This window comes from Lactuca serriola, chromosome 2, assembly GCF_051521515.1.
Source record: "Lactuca serriola cultivar US96UC23 chromosome 2, Lser_US96UC23_V15, whole genome shotgun sequence".
NCBI lineage: Eukaryota > Viridiplantae > Streptophyta > Magnoliopsida > Asterales > Asteraceae > Lactuca > Lactuca serriola.
The window spans coordinates 158149753-158165411 of record NC_136409.1 but is presented as its reverse complement, the minus strand read 5'-3'; the positions used below and the strand labels follow the sequence as shown (position 1 = coordinate 158165411).

The following is a 15659-nucleotide window of genomic DNA, read 5'->3' as shown; positions in this document are numbered from 1 at the left end:
TACTGACCCATGTTCAAATCCTAACACTACTCAGTCCTTGTGGTCATGAAGATCCGCCTACAGTGACTCCAAAGCATGGGACATAACCTCATGTTTGCAGCGGGATATTAGTTGGTACGCGAAAGCTGACCCGAATTCCCTTTCTAAAAAAAAAAAAAAAAAAAAAAAACTTAGATTTTCTTTATATAGAGTGCCAATTTGCAGATTAGTGTTCCAAACAAGATGGTTTTTTTAGCACGAGCAAACAAATCACTCTGAAATTTAATTTTGTTTATGTTTTCATAAACTTGCATCATAGTAATTCTCTATTGGTTTGTCATATATATTCTCAATTTTAAATGCCATCTTAACCATAAAAAAACTATATCTTCATACCATTAAAATAGTAAAAACTGTCTTATAAGAAATGTTTATGTCGAATCATAGTTGACTTTTATGTTGATTCTTATATCAAACTTTTGTTTCGTCTTATGCTTAAATATGTTAGATAATGTATTATTTGACATAACAAAAATTAAAAATATCCAAACATGCCCTAAAGGAATCCGAAAATATATATATATATATATATATATATATATATATATATATATATATATATATATATATATTGTTTGTATTTATATTTAGCATGCCTAAATAAAGCGAAAAATGAAGCATCCAACGTATTCACATAACACTGCATCACAATTCAATGAAATATAAATCAAAAACCTATCCATCACCCCCAATTATAAAACCTCAGGAGTGGAGTCAACTAGATTAACTTGTTTACTTCTTATCAACCACCCGTAGAGCCAGGGGTATTTCCGTCTTTCTTATCCTTGGTACTCGCGGTTTTAGTAAGCTCCTTGACTTCACCACCACTCTCCATTTCTTCATCTTCAATAGGAAGAGTTCTCTTGGATCCATCCAAAGCAACACCAAGTACAATATTCTCTTCCATTGCATTCGAACCAACCCTTGACCCCTTTTGTTCTGTTACACTTGATGATGACGTGGCATCTGAATTAGGCTTCTTATCTGTTACAGACACTTCTTTATTAATGTTCTTAACATTAACATTAACATCAGCAGCTACTGGTGGTGGTGTGTCTTTGGTTTTGGAGTCGGGTGTCTTGGTGTTGGTGTTTGACTTGACCGAAGAAGACTTGGTTTGACTTTTTGACTTGTCTTCTGTGTTGACTTTGTAGTTGGGTTCCATCAAGAGCAAGGGGCGGTTGGAAGGGCCCCGCCCACGGGTGAAGGCTGAGTCAGCAAAGGGGAAGCCGTCCAGGTCAGCATCGTTGTATATCTTTTGAACTGTACGGATTGGAGTTGCAAGTCGGGCCCGGTGGTGACTAATCACTCTCAGAAGATCCAACAAGATCCCTTCCTGTTTTCCGTACCATTTCATATCACAAAAATAGAGTGAATTACAACTTTGGTCCCTGAGTTTGCCATGTTTTTTCAGGTTTGGTCCCAAAAGAAATCAGTTTGCTATTCTGGTCCTTATTTTGATGTTCCATAATGATTTTGGTGGCATGATAGTTGAATTTAGAGCAAATTACACTTTCGGTCCCTGGGAATAGCTGATTTTTGCAGTTTTTGTCCTTATTTGAGTTTTTGTAATGTTTTTTATCCTGGTTCGAAGTAAAATAACCATTTTTGGTCCCTCGGTTTAGCTGGTTTTTACAACTTTGGTCCACAAAAATAGTCATTTTACTTAAAACAGGGAAAAAAATGTTACAAAAACTTCAATAAAGGACCAAATTTGAAAAAGAAAACTTTTTGGAAACAATATTGAAAAAATCAGCTATACTTAGGGACCGAAAATGTAATTTACTCTTGAAATTAACTACTCAGCTTTTAATTTTTTAAAATGACCATTTTGCCCTTGGACCAAAACTGGGAAAAAACAATAAACCATAGAGACCAATATCGTAAATATCTCTTAATTTTATTATCAATCTATTTTCTAAATTATAACGTATTCTATTTCAACTTGTCTTGAAAAATATAGTTCTAAAGCTATTTTACATGCAAAATGACCATTTTGTCCTTGGCCCACGACACTTTTAGTTCCTTTTTTTCTTTAATTTTGTAGATACTAATGTTCTTCATACGAATTTATTACGAGTATAAATTTATAATATTACCTTTACACATAAGTACTCTTCAAAATGAGAAGTTTTCACAAAGCATGATATCAGAATCTGCACAACAGAGACATTAAAATAAGTAAAAATGGAAACAAATCAAAAAGCACATTGCTTGCTATTAAATATAAAATAAGATTTAACACCAACCAAAAGAGCTTGATTTTCAGGATCCACATTTTCCAGAAATACCCTCCTGTGCAATCTTTGCTGTTCTACTTGAGGATTCTTTGCCAATACTTTTCGCATATCAGCCACAATACTCTGTAATTAACAGTTAAATCTTAAAACTTTGGTGTAATAAAATAAAATATATAAAAGTTTTATAGTTTATATAACTTACATTAATCTTGTTGACATCTAAATGACTAATAGCTAAATGAGTTTTAATTCGCCAATGAGTCTTTTGAGTCATATTTCTCACAACATTCATAGTAAACTTATGGTTTGGAATGTGAATAGCTTCACGATCTTCACCTCTTATAATTGTAGGAGACCACCATCCAACATGCTGCAATTTCAAATTTTTAAAAAAATAAGTATACAAATATATAAAAGTTTTTATATTTTTTATCATTAATAAAAAGAAACAAACCTCTACAGTTCCAGAAACTTCATAGCCTTCAATCTTTGCTTTAATCCACTCATTCACAACAAATGGCCTTGTTGCATGAATCATTGCACTTGACAGAAAATTCGTGAAGATCTAGATATATATATATATATATATATATATATATATATATATATATATATATATAAAGATTAACTTAATTAAATATTTAAATATTTGATTAAAGATTTGAGAAATAGGAAAATATTTACACCTCACGCCCAGCAAGTGTCAATAAAACTGTCCCAAGGCCTCCTGCAGTAAGCCATTTTTGAGTAGAAAAACCGAGCAACTCCATGAAAAGTGATACAGCAGCAACCCATACACCTGTGTATACAGCTTTTCCAGCAAATTGAAACCCCATCTGTGAAAAAACAATAATTAAATTTAAAAGTTACTAAAAAGATTATTATATGTGTAGAAAGAGGAAGGAAATTGAAAATCAGAAAATGAGAAAATCGTACGTTTCTTGTATCAGTAGCATCATTTTTCTCCAGTAAAAAGTTTTGTGTTTGTTGAATTGCACTGCATAGATGATTTAAAGATAAAGTATTAGTTATATGAATAAATTATAGTCAAAACATTTTTATAACTCATTACTCACCTGGATAAACAGTAAGCAAGTGCAAGAACAGTTGACAATGATTTCACAAAAGTTAAGAGGCGTTTTATAACAATTTGGCTAGCTTCTGATGGAAGAACAATTGGATCCAATGCACTGAAAGAAAGTTAGATGTTATTAGTTTGAAATTAGAGTCAAGAATTTCAAAATCATCCCCTAATTTATTATAAGTTTTAAACCTGCAAATAAGCATTGCCCCTGTCCATAGCAACAAAGGTTGAAGGTATGAGGTCATGACAAAATTTGTGCTACTCTTTCCCCAACTCCCATCACTTTTCTGAGAAGAAAAAATATGAATACAATGTTAACAAAAAAAGGAAAGAAAAAGGGGAAGAAAAAATGAGATGGAGATAAGAAAAAGACACAAACATGGAGAAAGATGTTTCTGCTTTGTCTCATTAGTGGCCCAAGACCCCATACAGCAAAAACAACAATTCCCACTGCTGGAAGCAGCTCGAGTATAATAGGTTTACCTTGCAAAGCACTGAAAGAAGTTTTCATCAATGTTCATATTGATAATATCTGAATGTTCAAGAACATGTAGTTTTTGAAAAAAAAAAAAAAAAAAGAGAGACTAAGATCTCACCTTGACAAGGCTAGAGCAGTGTTCTTGATTGCAGAAGCCCCAAAAGATTGGGTTGGATTCAGAACACAATTGCATTTCAATAGATTGAATCTGTTAGGAGCAGTGGTTAATGGTTTCTGTAATTGAATAGAAAGCTTGATGCTCAGGGAATCGTGTTGCTGAAAGAAAGAGATTAAAGAGTTATTACTTATTTTTGTGATTTATGTAAGTAAATTTTCACTTCTAGATTCTATTCATGATGAAAAGAACCATACTGAAGCAAGTGATGAGAGACTGGAGGGTAGTGTATGTAATTTGGTACTTCTAGGTATGCCCTGTTGAGTACACATGACATTTTGTGAAAGATGTTATTAGCTTTGAGAAGGGTTAATATGATTATTGGAAATAAAGGAGAATAGATTCATACCTGAAACTGCTTGTTGTAGTGCTGATTCTTGCAAATTCCCCATTTGTGAGAAAAATTCAAAGAACCAGTCATAGCCATCATCTGATGAGGATGCAGTTACCAACATTCAGCATAAGATAAGAATGTAACTCAACATTCAACAACACTGCTTTGGCTTCCACCAAGCCTTTAGAAAGAGACCTAAAAATTTAGGAATTAGGTGCAATGTCAATATGGAATGCATCAAAATGCGAAGTACAAAAATGAAGTTTACATTCGAAAAACAAACAAACAAAACCTTGTAACGCATCAACGATTCACCATTTGAGACAACTAGCTATTCAAACTGGCAATAATTCATCAATTTTCTCAGTGACGGATTATTCGCAGACTTAATAAGTAAGTATCATATAGAAAACAGGACTAGGATCTCGATTAGACACAAAGAAACCTCTCGAACCCTAAAGTACCAATTGTTTATATTTTTGGGATTACTTTTTTCTAGAAAGCAATCACAAATTGATGACGGTGGAAGAAATAATAACATTGAAAGACGTTTGCTTAGTAATAGCTCGATAGCATCCATATACACATCGAATTATGTAAACAATAAGTCGAAATTTAGGGAAACGCTGAGGTGTTATTGATTCATTGAGGGAAGAATTTGAGAGTAAAATCAGGAAAGCATTAACAAACTACATTAATAAGAGGAAAGTGATAACCTCTACAGCAAGAAATCAGAGCAATATTGGCTGGTTATCCAAAGAAGAGAGGAACGATGGTTGTTTTTCCCGAAGGGCGTGCGCCTTTTTCCTTCGTCGTCAACTTTGAAGCTCCTTCGTCTTTTAGCCCTCCCTTTCTTCCAAAATTTATTTGCTGATTCACGTGTGAGTTGTGACAACTTCTTAGAACATCTTTATTTTAGTCAAAAATTAAGTTTTGTCCCAAAATAGTTATCAAAATGGTAGGCCATTAAAATCGTCTACTATTTTGCTTAAATTGTCTACCATTTCGAGTTATGTATTTAAAGATTTTTTTGTTTCATTTTTGCAAAACAAAATCTTAGATCATAAAATGGTCTACGGTATCCTCTAAGTTGCATAATATATCTCAAACCATAGACTATAAATCCTAAACCATAAACCATAAATGGTCTACTGTTTCAGCCATGGTCTACGGTTTTGGTGTCATTTTTTTCTTTTTGGGTATTTAACTACTATTTTGTAGAAGTTGACTAATAATTCATGAATTTTGACTATTATATACTACAATGAGTATCTTTTTTAGATAAAGGTTAATGTTTTTGATCTTGTTTTCTCTCAAAATTATAGTATAAGTTGTGAGTATTTCGTATTGCTTATCATGACGGAAGATGATAATTTGTTATTTCCCAACTATCATATGTATGGCCACCGGGATATATTCTGAGAATGTTTTGCTACGGTGTTAAATTTTACGAAAGCACCACATTCGCTGAATTTGTTCATTTGGTGAAAGGTATTCCCGATGAATCAAAACTCAGTTTGTCTTATCAACATCCTGAGCAAGTGTATTATTGTGCTATTTGTAACATCCCAAAACCAAAATAAAAATTTTCATTTTATAAAGCATTTTCACAAAAAAAAAAAAAAAAAAAAAAGACAAGACAAGGTCGTCAAGTATTGTTTTCAAGTCAAAAATCCATAGAACCAAAGTAAAAAAAAGTGTAACATTCGTAATTTGGTATGTTTTCCTTTTATCCCTTAATGCAAAATCTTTACCTTTTTGGTCTCTAGGTAGTACGCGGGGAGTACTCTATGAGTACGTTTAGCATACTAGCTCTTTTCTGGATGCAGGATTCATCCACGTACGTGGGGCGTACATAAAGTACGCATGGCGTACGTGGTGCATGGGCAAACCCTAATTTTTAGGGCTTTGCACCATATTTAAGCAATATATACCACCTTTGGACATTCTATTGATCTACCTCCATCACTCTTTACCACCGCAGAGAGAGAGAGAGAGAGAGAGAGAGAGAGAGAGAGAGAGAGAGAGAGAGAGAGAGAGAGAGGGAGGGAGGGAGGGAGGGAGGGAGGGAGGGAGGGAGGGAGAGAAGGGGGGTGGGTGAGATTTTATTTTTTGTTTTTTATTTTAATTATTTAAGTACCCAAATAAATAAAGAAAATAGTAAAATGAAATGAAAAGAGCAAAATCGACTTTTTCAAGTGTATCAGGGACCGAAGACCCAGAAAAACCTTGATTTTGGACCTTCAATACAAGTTGAAAACTTTTTGAATCCTATCCAAAGTTTTTTGAATACTACAGGGACCAATCTTGTAGTTTTGTCTTTTTTTTTTGTTCATATGAGCTTTGAAGGTTAGTTTTAGTGTTAATATACTATGAATTTTGAATGCTTGGACATGGAAGAAAGTATTTTTTTTTTTACTGGTAGATGATCCATTTTGTTGGTATGTTGCAAGAGAATTTGCTGGAAACATGGAACTAAGCTCAAGTCTGATTCTAATATATTCTCTATAAGTGAAATCGAAGGTCATGGATTGAGTTTTGTTTTGTACTTCAAGATTCCTGATGATAATTAGTTGAATGAACTTTCATCCCAATTTCAAGGCAATTTAAGGCTAATATTGTTTATTCTAATACAATCCTTAAAAAATATTGTATATGTAGATGAGGAGCTTGATTGATTGAGGGGCAATGTGACAAAGGTCTCTATCGGATGGATTTGGCAACAACAAAAAAAAAAGTTGTCATGTTTCCGTTTGACATAAAAGATTAGGACACACTTCTGAAGCAAAGTTACATCAAGTAGATTTTTTTAGCTAAATTTACATTTGAATTGAAGAATAAAGTTTGTGACTCATGTGTAAAAGAAATATATACTCGTTTACCTTTTTTCAATAACTCTATTAAATCTAGTGAGTGCTTTGATGTTTTACATTACGACATATAGGGAAGCTATTGTACACCATCTTTATCTGGAGCACGTTACTTTCTCACAATTGTTAATGACTTTAGTAGAGCAGTATGGGTATTTCTTATTAAACACAAATATGAAGCAAACAATTGTGTAATGGATTTTTACAATATGGCCAAAACACAGTTTGGAAAGAGCATAAATAAAATAAAGAGTGACAATGGAGATGAGTTCACATTCATACTTGAAAGCTCATGCCCTCATACTCCACAACAAAATGGGGTGGGGGGGGGGGGGGGGGGGGGTAGAAAGAAAACATAGGCATTTGCTTAAAACAACAAGAACGTTAGAAATTTGAGGCAAACTTGCCAACCAAGTTATGAGGATAATGCATCATGAAGGCTGCCTACATAATAAATAGATTACCTTCCAAGGTAATAGGGTCTAAAACGCCTTATGAAATCTTATTCGGAAAAGTACCCGGCTATGAGCATATGAGGGTATTTGGTTGTCTCTTATATGTGAGAAACACGGAAACAAAGGGAGATACGTTCGAAGTACGGGGGACCATTGGATACCCGCAAGGCCAAAAAGGTTACAAAGTATTCGACACCGACAACAACAAGATTATCACTTCAAGAGATGTTAGATTTGTTGAATATGTCTTCCCTTTCACAACAGGGGCCAAGAAGAATAAAGATGAGGATGATAATTTATGTAACTAAACATATTATGACGACATAGTTGCAAACGATATTCTAAAGAAAGAACATAAAGAAAAATTAGAAAGGACATTGTTATTTATTGCATTTAACTAAGTAACTTTTGGCTTCGGTTACAAAGTATTGAAAGTATGATGCTTTAATAATATTTTTTTTTGAAAATATATTGCTATTCTTGGTGATAATAATTTCTAACATTTTTATAAAATTCTTATGATTATTATGTATTTTTAGTATATTGGTAATTTAATATATTGAGTTCATAATTGCAAAAGAGTTTGATTTGTTGCTTCCGTTCTTTATTACATTGTGTAAATCCTTCGGTATTGATTTATTCCTTTCCTTCATATTCAGTTGGAGGTTAGGAAGATGAACTTGCTTACTATAATAAAGTCTTGGAAGATGAAATTTTCAACAATTTTGCTTGGAATGAGGTATATTTTTGGCATATGATTGAAGCCCAAACAATCTAACATTACAATGGTTTACCCTTGTGTTTAAGAGTGATTCTAAATAACAAATGACCCTTTATTTTAGGCATGTTATTAACAAAGTGTAAATAAGTATTTATTTGATATAAATCCATTGCTTGTTGTTTTGCAGAGATACACTATTATCACCGGATTGGAAGCCGAAAAGTGTACTAGAGCTTCCGAGGTTAGTTACACTATGAATAATTCAAAGAGAGAAACCCATGGATATATCTTCATGTTCTCTTTAAATCCAACGTGCAACCATTTATAACAAATCCCAAAGTCTCAACGGTTTCCCTAAAAGTCAAATGTGTGTTATTTGTTTGTTGGCAAGTGTTGCCAAGTTGTTTAATTAGATGGAAAACAAGTTCTATGCAAAATTTGTTAATATAATAGCCATAACAAGACTATATGTAAAAAAAGGACAACCAAAACCTAAACTAAAAGTGAAAAAGAGACAAAAGATAAGTACACTTCACTTTCCTTAGCATTAATTTAGAGTACAACTAACATAATTATATTGAAAGAATGTTGAGGAGAATACTAAAGTGTATGTTGAATGGCATGTGGAGTTTGAAACATATTTTGAACACTTGTTTAATTTGTGTCAATTTTGATGGTTGTTATGTGTCACTTTTGTTAATCAATTTTTCCGTTTCAATATTATCAGTTTTTATGTAAAATCTCAAACACAATCAACGACATAAATGCAGAATTAGAGATGAGAATTATCAAGGAATGATCAAATCAAGAACACAATACGAAGATACAAAACATTCAAGATTTCATTGAGAAAGAATTGAAAAAATAGCCTTCTCATTAAATCTTTAGTTATGTTATTTTTAGCAAATGGATTCATACAAATTACAAACAAAAGAATCAAAAAGAATAAAAACAAAATACATTGTTATATGTAAAAAGAAAAAAAAATTAACTGTTGAGAGCTCTCAACGGTGACCGAAGATCATGACCACTTTCCACCATAGTCCTCCTTTTAGGAGACTGAAACACATTTGAGTTTTCTTTCACAGGGTCAAAACGGTCTTTTTCATCATCAAAACTCCTCACTATACTTCTCAAAGTCCCCATCATTTGTCCATCTTCTCTTGATAACTTATTAATCCTTTCAGAAACACCTCCAATAATCTCCATCAACTTTTCTTTCTCTAAAAATATCTTCTCCAAATCTTTTTCCATTTCCACAATCATCAAATCCCTTAATTCCACTTCAATCTCCTTCATCACCACACTTGTTCTTATCTTCTCCCAAGCTTCATGAAAAACATTCACCTCACTTTGCATTTTTGATAATTGAGAAGAAAAACAAACACTCGAATCATTAAATTCTTCCTCCAAAGATTCCATAATCTTTTGAAGATTCTTAATCCTCTCATCTTTCTCTTCTACAATCTTATCAAGACTTTGTTTTTCTTTACTAAATCTCAAAAGGGTATCCATTTCCATTTTTTTCTTTGATTCTTCAAGTTGTTGTTCAAGATCATTGATTCTTTTACCCTTTTCTTCATTTTCTTCTTTTAGGTTTACTTCAATGGCGACTTGAGATAATAAAGAAGCTTCCACTTCGCGTCTCATTTGATGGTTGACTTCTAAGTTGACTTTTAGATTTTCAGCAATCGATTTCCATATCTGGAGCTCAAATTCAACTTCATTTACTTCACAACATTTCTCAGCTACTTCCTCATTTGCCATATCTAACAAATCGCATACTTTCTTCATCTCTTTTTTCAATGACTCCATTTCTGCATCTTGTTCTTTCATACTTTCTTGAAATTTAACAAGATCATGAATCTTTGACTTGGCCTCCAAAAGGGTTGACTTTAATGCCACTATCATGACTTCAGACTCTTCTTTCTCCATTGTTGACTTGAACATTAAAGAGTTATAATCATCTAACTCTTTTGTAATCTTCATCAAATGTGAATCTTTCTTTTCTATCTCTTTTCTGCAAGAATTCAAGTCTGAAACAACTTTTTCCATTTGAGATCTCCATTCAGCTTCTTTGACTTCAATTTGACCAGAACATTTACTATGAATCTGTTCCAAAGTCTTAAGCTTTTTTTGAAGCTTTGCAATAGAAGATGAGTTACTTGCTTCTTGAATTTGATTCTTTCTTTGATTCTTTTCATGAGCAAGATCTTGATTGGATGCCTCTAATCGTCTTTTTAGATCTTCAGAAAGTGTGATTTGAGAATCTAACTTTGTTTCCAATGTGGATATTTCATCAAAAAAAGAACTTTTTTCCATATCCCATTCTTTTTCCTTTGTGTGAAGTTTATCTCTAAGTTTTTCATGGGCTTCTTCTAAGTGCTTGAACTGTTCATTCTTCCATTTAATCTGTTCTTCAAGCTTCACTTTTTCCTCTTCCAGCTTTTCAAACATATCTCCTCTTTCTCTCATTTGTTTAGAAGCTTTAGCCACTTTGCTTTCACTTGCACATTTCTTCTGTGAAACAGACACAATCCCTTCTTTCAGAACCTCAATCTTGTCCATAAAATCACGGTTTTTTTGCTCTAGATCTGAGATTTTCATACTGGCTTCATCTAATGAAGAAAGAAGGTTGATTTTCTCCTCTTCGGTTTCCTGGAGTTTTGAATTGAAATCAATACGAAGCTTCTCATTGGTAGAAGTGAAACTCTTGATGATATTCTCTTTATCTTTAAGTTTTGATTGGAGTTCTTTGAGTGATTGATTTGCAGCATGGATTTCATCTGTCTTTGCTTCTACTTCCTGTGATTGTTGCTCGAGTTTCAGATTGAGTTCTTGGATTCTTTTGATTTGATCATCATGTGATCTTTTCAAGCTGTTACACAGATTGGATTTCACATGATATTCTGACCTGAGCTTTTCAATTTCAGCTTTTGCCTTATCTAACTCTTCATAAACTTTTTCAGTCATGTTCACTGTTTTGTATATAACCTGTGACAAACTAGTATATCATTAGGAGAATCACAGGAGAAAATGGAAAATCAATATTGGCCAAAAGTCATCATAAAATTAGCAATATGAAGCTTCCAATACTCTTATCACATTTGTCATGAACACTAAACTAACAGAGTCATTGAAAGCATAAGATACTAAATTCATCACAATTTCAAGATATTAGTCCAATTTCAGAGGCACTATTTGACTTTCGAGTTCAAAACCTACCCTCATTTTGGATATAAAATGGGAACTAAAGAACTAATTACCATGTTATGAACAATCGAACTAACATTTCACAAGTGAAGAGGTCCCAAAAGCCTGGATATGACGATTTGGGCAAGATCGGTTTTGTTTACATCACAAAATGATGACTATATTAAAATCTAACATCATATTTGGATACCTAGACATGTTTAAACTGAAATATATATAAAACCCTGTGTCAAATTTCAAATTGGAATGCTAAAGGTTCGAATATAGAAATATTTCACCCCTCACCTGAATTCAATCGATTACAGCAACCACATAAAGAATACGAACAAATTAATGGCTTAGGGTTTTGATAATTTGTTTGTGGAATGAGAGAGAAGGGGAAACAAAAGTGTACCTGGTGTTCGGAGTCAAGATTAACCCATTAACAACAGAGCGACAATCGAGAGATTGTTGAATGTGGTCGGTTTATTGAAGCGAGTTAGGAGTTCTACGAGTGGAAAAAAAAATGGGGGAGGAAATCTTGTTGCAGGTAGCCGTTGTAACTGAACTCTGAACCATACCTTATTTTAAATTGTTCCCAACTAAGTTACCGTTTACCTTCCGTACGGCGTCGTTTATCAGTTTTATTTCTTATCTCCACTTTTTGGTACTGCCCCATAAAAGAATAAAAAAGTAAACTCATCACTGGGTTTCTTAGTTATTTAAATAATATATATAAGTAATAAATATATAAGTAATTTTATTTAATATATAACCGAACGGGGCGAAGAAAAAAAAAAAATTAGGTTCTTTCTCAATTTAACATGAGGAAAAAGAATACAAATGAGGAAAAATGCTTAGGAAAAAAATAGAATATAACATAAATATCCAAATGACATTTTATTTTTAAAAGCAAAAAAAAGATTGAAAATGTGAGGGTGGGCCTTGGTCTACCCTAGTCCTAGGGTGTTTTCGTCCTTGTAATAGAAAATCATTAAAATAAATATGATATTATACCAATGACCTTGTTTTCATTTCATTTTTTTTCCTTCTAAATATCAGACAGATAAAAATAATCAAATTTGCCTAACTAGTAAAAAACCCCCGAACTACGTTACGAGTTTGAAACAGGTTAATGTGTCGGGAAACTGTAACATGCAAGTTTTATGATCGATGATTTGTTTTTATGCTAATTATTGGTTGTTTTGTAAAATGTTGGGGCAAAATAGGCAAAGAAATGTGAGCAAAAGTAGATAAATGTGGATAACTAAACAAATTGAGATAAAAAAAAAAAAACAGAAAAGACAGATGAGTCAGCCACATGATCGGAAGTTAACAAATGTTGGGGCAAAAAGACAAAAAAGAAAATTTTATTATTTTAGGGACTAAAATTGTCAAAACAAACAAAGAAATATGACAAAAATCTAAAACATAAAAGCTTTACTATTCCTAAGACAATTAGGAACTAGTAATAAAATATAATATTTATCTTGACATTTTACGAATTTATACACAACTCTCATTCCATAAGAATCAACATTTTAAAATTCTTTGGCTCACAAAAATATTTGATGAAATCTGACATTTTGTTACAACCTAAAAAAGAATTGTTTCCATGGGAAACGAATTTGTTGTCTTATATATACAAAAACAAACATCAAAAATTCCAACATCAAAAATAAAATAAAATTGAAAGATGATTAAATATAATCTCACATTACCTATTAATATATATCTTTGTTACCAAATCAACAATCCTTGAAATGTTTGTTTAAGAAGAGACAAACCCTTATATTAAAATGGGATATGATATGGGCATGTATATGTTGACAGTAATGTCTAAAAAAGAACGTAGAGTGATTGTGTTACAAGTGATATTCACCGTGTGCAAATAATAACTTGTAAATGAGAGAAACAAGGTGAAAGTAATCAGAGTGTAAGACATAGAAACGAGTAAATAATAATACAACCATACACATCCAAGCACTTGGGGAAACAAAGGAACTAAGTCAATGTGAGCAGTAAAACAATATATGAATAAATCAAACACATCCAATCACCTACAAAAGGAGTAAGTCAATGTCAGTAGTAAACCAAAACATGAATAAATCAATGTATATATGAGCAATAAGCATATATGAACAATAAAGATGATAAAACAAACAATACAATGTGATAATGCTACCTATCTATCTTGATGTTTAGCTTCATTACATTCATATCTTTCTATCTAAGGTCATGTCAAAGGAAAGAACAAGATCCTACATGTCAATCCTCATGCTATCTTCTCAATTCCTTCTAGGATGTCATCTCCTCCTTTTACCTTCCATACTGTTGATGATGGTAATTTTATTTAATGATCGTAATTTTCTTTGGACATGTCTATACCACCTCAATCTTCTGTCCCTCCCTTTAGTGTATGGTGATTGTGCCACTTCCAAGGAGTTTCTTAAGAATGTGAAGCTATAAGAGGTTTTATTTATATAATAATTGTAAAGATACTCGTTTTAACTTGTAAAAATAGCATTCAACTTGATGTGATACTAAAGTGTAGGAAGACTAAGTTTGAATAAATATAAAAATATTCTGTTATAATTGTGGGTCTTTCAAAATGAGAAAAAAAAAATAGAAAATGAAAAATATGGCAATTTTGCTTAAGTTTATCAAAATTTAGCAAAAAGCTAATATTTTTCATGAATAACCATGTATTTCATATCGCATGTACTCTGCAAAATGCTTATAGGTATTGCGAAATGTCATAATGACGTTGCTTGGCATTTCGCAGCGCCCATAAACATTTTGTATGGTTCTCTACGAAATGCAAAATGCAAAATGTTTATGTTGTATGAGATGTTAGTATCTATAAAAATACAAACAAACATAAGAGAAAGACCTTATATACGTGAATCAAAACTATTACATAAGAAAAACCTACTCGAATAAGCCTATGTTCCTTTTTAGTATATATGAATTATGAGTGTTTCTTAGTTTTGCAAAATGTCGAGAGAAAAATTGAGTTTTCATAGTAACATCGACTTAAATATAAGGTCCGGATCCGACCCATGACAACCCATTTCACAGGGGACAAACATATTTCGCAAGGCACTCTCAATATATTTATGGACATTGCGAAATGCCAAAATCAATGTAAATTTAGGCCAATTTCAAAAGGCATTCTATGAAATACATGGTTATCAGTAGAAATTTGTTAATTTTGGTTAGTTTTTTAAAGACAAAATTGCAAAATTGGTCCCTGTGGTATGCATTTTTTTGGAATTTTAGTCCAAACTCTGACTTTTCTGGATTGGTGGTCATTTTGAGCTAGTTTGCTTGCAGTTTTGGTCTCTGTCCAAACTAAAAAGACTATTATACCCTTAATGAAATTATTTTTTATTTTTCTTTCACTTTAATATTATTATTATTAAATATAAAAATGGGCCCACTTATCCTCTCTCTCTCTCTCAATTAGTTTTTGGTTCACACACACACTTCTTGCATGATTTCTTTCGATTTTCTAGTTTTTTTAACTACATGTTTGTATGATTTCAATTAGTTACATATTCAGGTAACACTGAATGAGTTGGTAACAGAAGTCATTGAAATCGAAACGTAGAAACATTGCTTTTGAGGATTGTAGATGAAAGGGATTTCTTCAGTTCTTAGAATACATACACCCACATATGAAATAATTTGGGTCCATTCACACATGATTTTCCAGAGTAAAAACCAAAGATCATAGATGTATCCTAGGACATGAACATGAAGATCAATTCATTTTACTGTTCAGCAGCCTCCCCTGTAACCAACCAGTCACAAATTCACCACTGTCTACCATTTTTGATGAATTGAAACAATCCATCTCCCTCTATGCCTACACTTAATCTTCCTTTGAAATCGATTCCGGATTGTAAAGCAAAAACATGAAGAATAATGGTTTGAAATTGTAGGGGAGGTTTTAGAGAAAACGAAAGTGGTACAAACCCCGATTCCGATTGTCGGATTTCAAATCAAACACCGCCATCGTGTTCCCCTTGATGTTGAAGTCGAGTGCAATCCCGAGAAAATCGAAGC

General features: G+C 32.5%; 2 protein-coding genes across 3 annotated transcripts; both read right to left on the bottom strand.

Moving 5' to 3' along the window:
- Positions 1-640: 640 nt before the first annotated feature.
- On the bottom strand, positions 641-5233 carry LOC145087149 (mechanosensitive ion channel protein 2, chloroplastic-like). The gene is made up of 14 exons (XM_079025053.1): positions 5067-5233; positions 4366-4545; positions 4214-4273; positions 3960-4117; positions 3743-3857; positions 3553-3650; positions 3356-3469; positions 3216-3276; positions 2966-3115; positions 2734-2844; positions 2482-2649; positions 2289-2402; positions 2139-2195; positions 641-1375 (listed from the first exon to the last, which is right to left on the bottom strand). The coding sequence occupies exons 2-14, from the start codon at positions 4444-4446 to the stop codon at positions 782-784; spliced, it is 1881 nt and encodes a 626-aa protein (XP_078881179.1). The 5' UTR covers positions 4447-4545; positions 5067-5233; the 3' UTR covers positions 641-781.
- A 4019-nt stretch (positions 5234-9252) lies between these two features.
- On the bottom strand, positions 9253-12157 carry LOC145087147 (uncharacterized protein At4g38062-like). 2 transcript variants are annotated; one of them, XM_079025052.1, is made up of 2 exons: positions 12004-12157; positions 9253-11400 (listed from the first exon to the last, which is right to left on the bottom strand). In XM_079025052.1, exon 2 carries the CDS (start codon positions 11367-11369, stop codon positions 9384-9386), a length of 1986 nt encoding a protein of 661 aa, XP_078881178.1. In that variant the 5' UTR covers positions 11370-11400; positions 12004-12157; the 3' UTR covers positions 9253-9383. The 2 variants fall into 2 exon arrangements, with proteins under 2 accessions (XP_078881178.1, XP_078881177.1); XM_079025051.1 differs by having other exon boundaries at positions 9253-11390.
- Positions 12158-15659: the final 3502 nt, after the last annotated feature.

What these genes read in the sequence shown, in the direction of transcription:
- LOC145087149 (XM_079025053.1), bottom strand. Translation starts at nt 4,446, where the DNA reads ATGATGGCTATGACTGGTTCTTTGAATTTTTCTCACAAATGGGGAATT. An exon ending in GTCTCTCATCACTTGCTTCA is followed by an intron (nt 4,118 to 4,213) that starts GTATGGTTCTTT and finishes TCTTTCTTTCAG; the next exon opens with CAACACGATTCCCTGAGCAT. An exon ending in AAGTTTCTGGAACTGTAGAG is followed by an intron (nt 2,650 to 2,733) that starts GTTTGTTTCTTT and finishes TTGAAATTGCAG; the next exon opens with CATGTTGGATGGTGGTCTCC.
- LOC145087147 (XM_079025052.1), bottom strand. Translation starts at nt 11,369, where the DNA reads ATGACTGAAAAAGTTTATGAAGAGTTAGATAAGGCAAAAGCTGAAATT.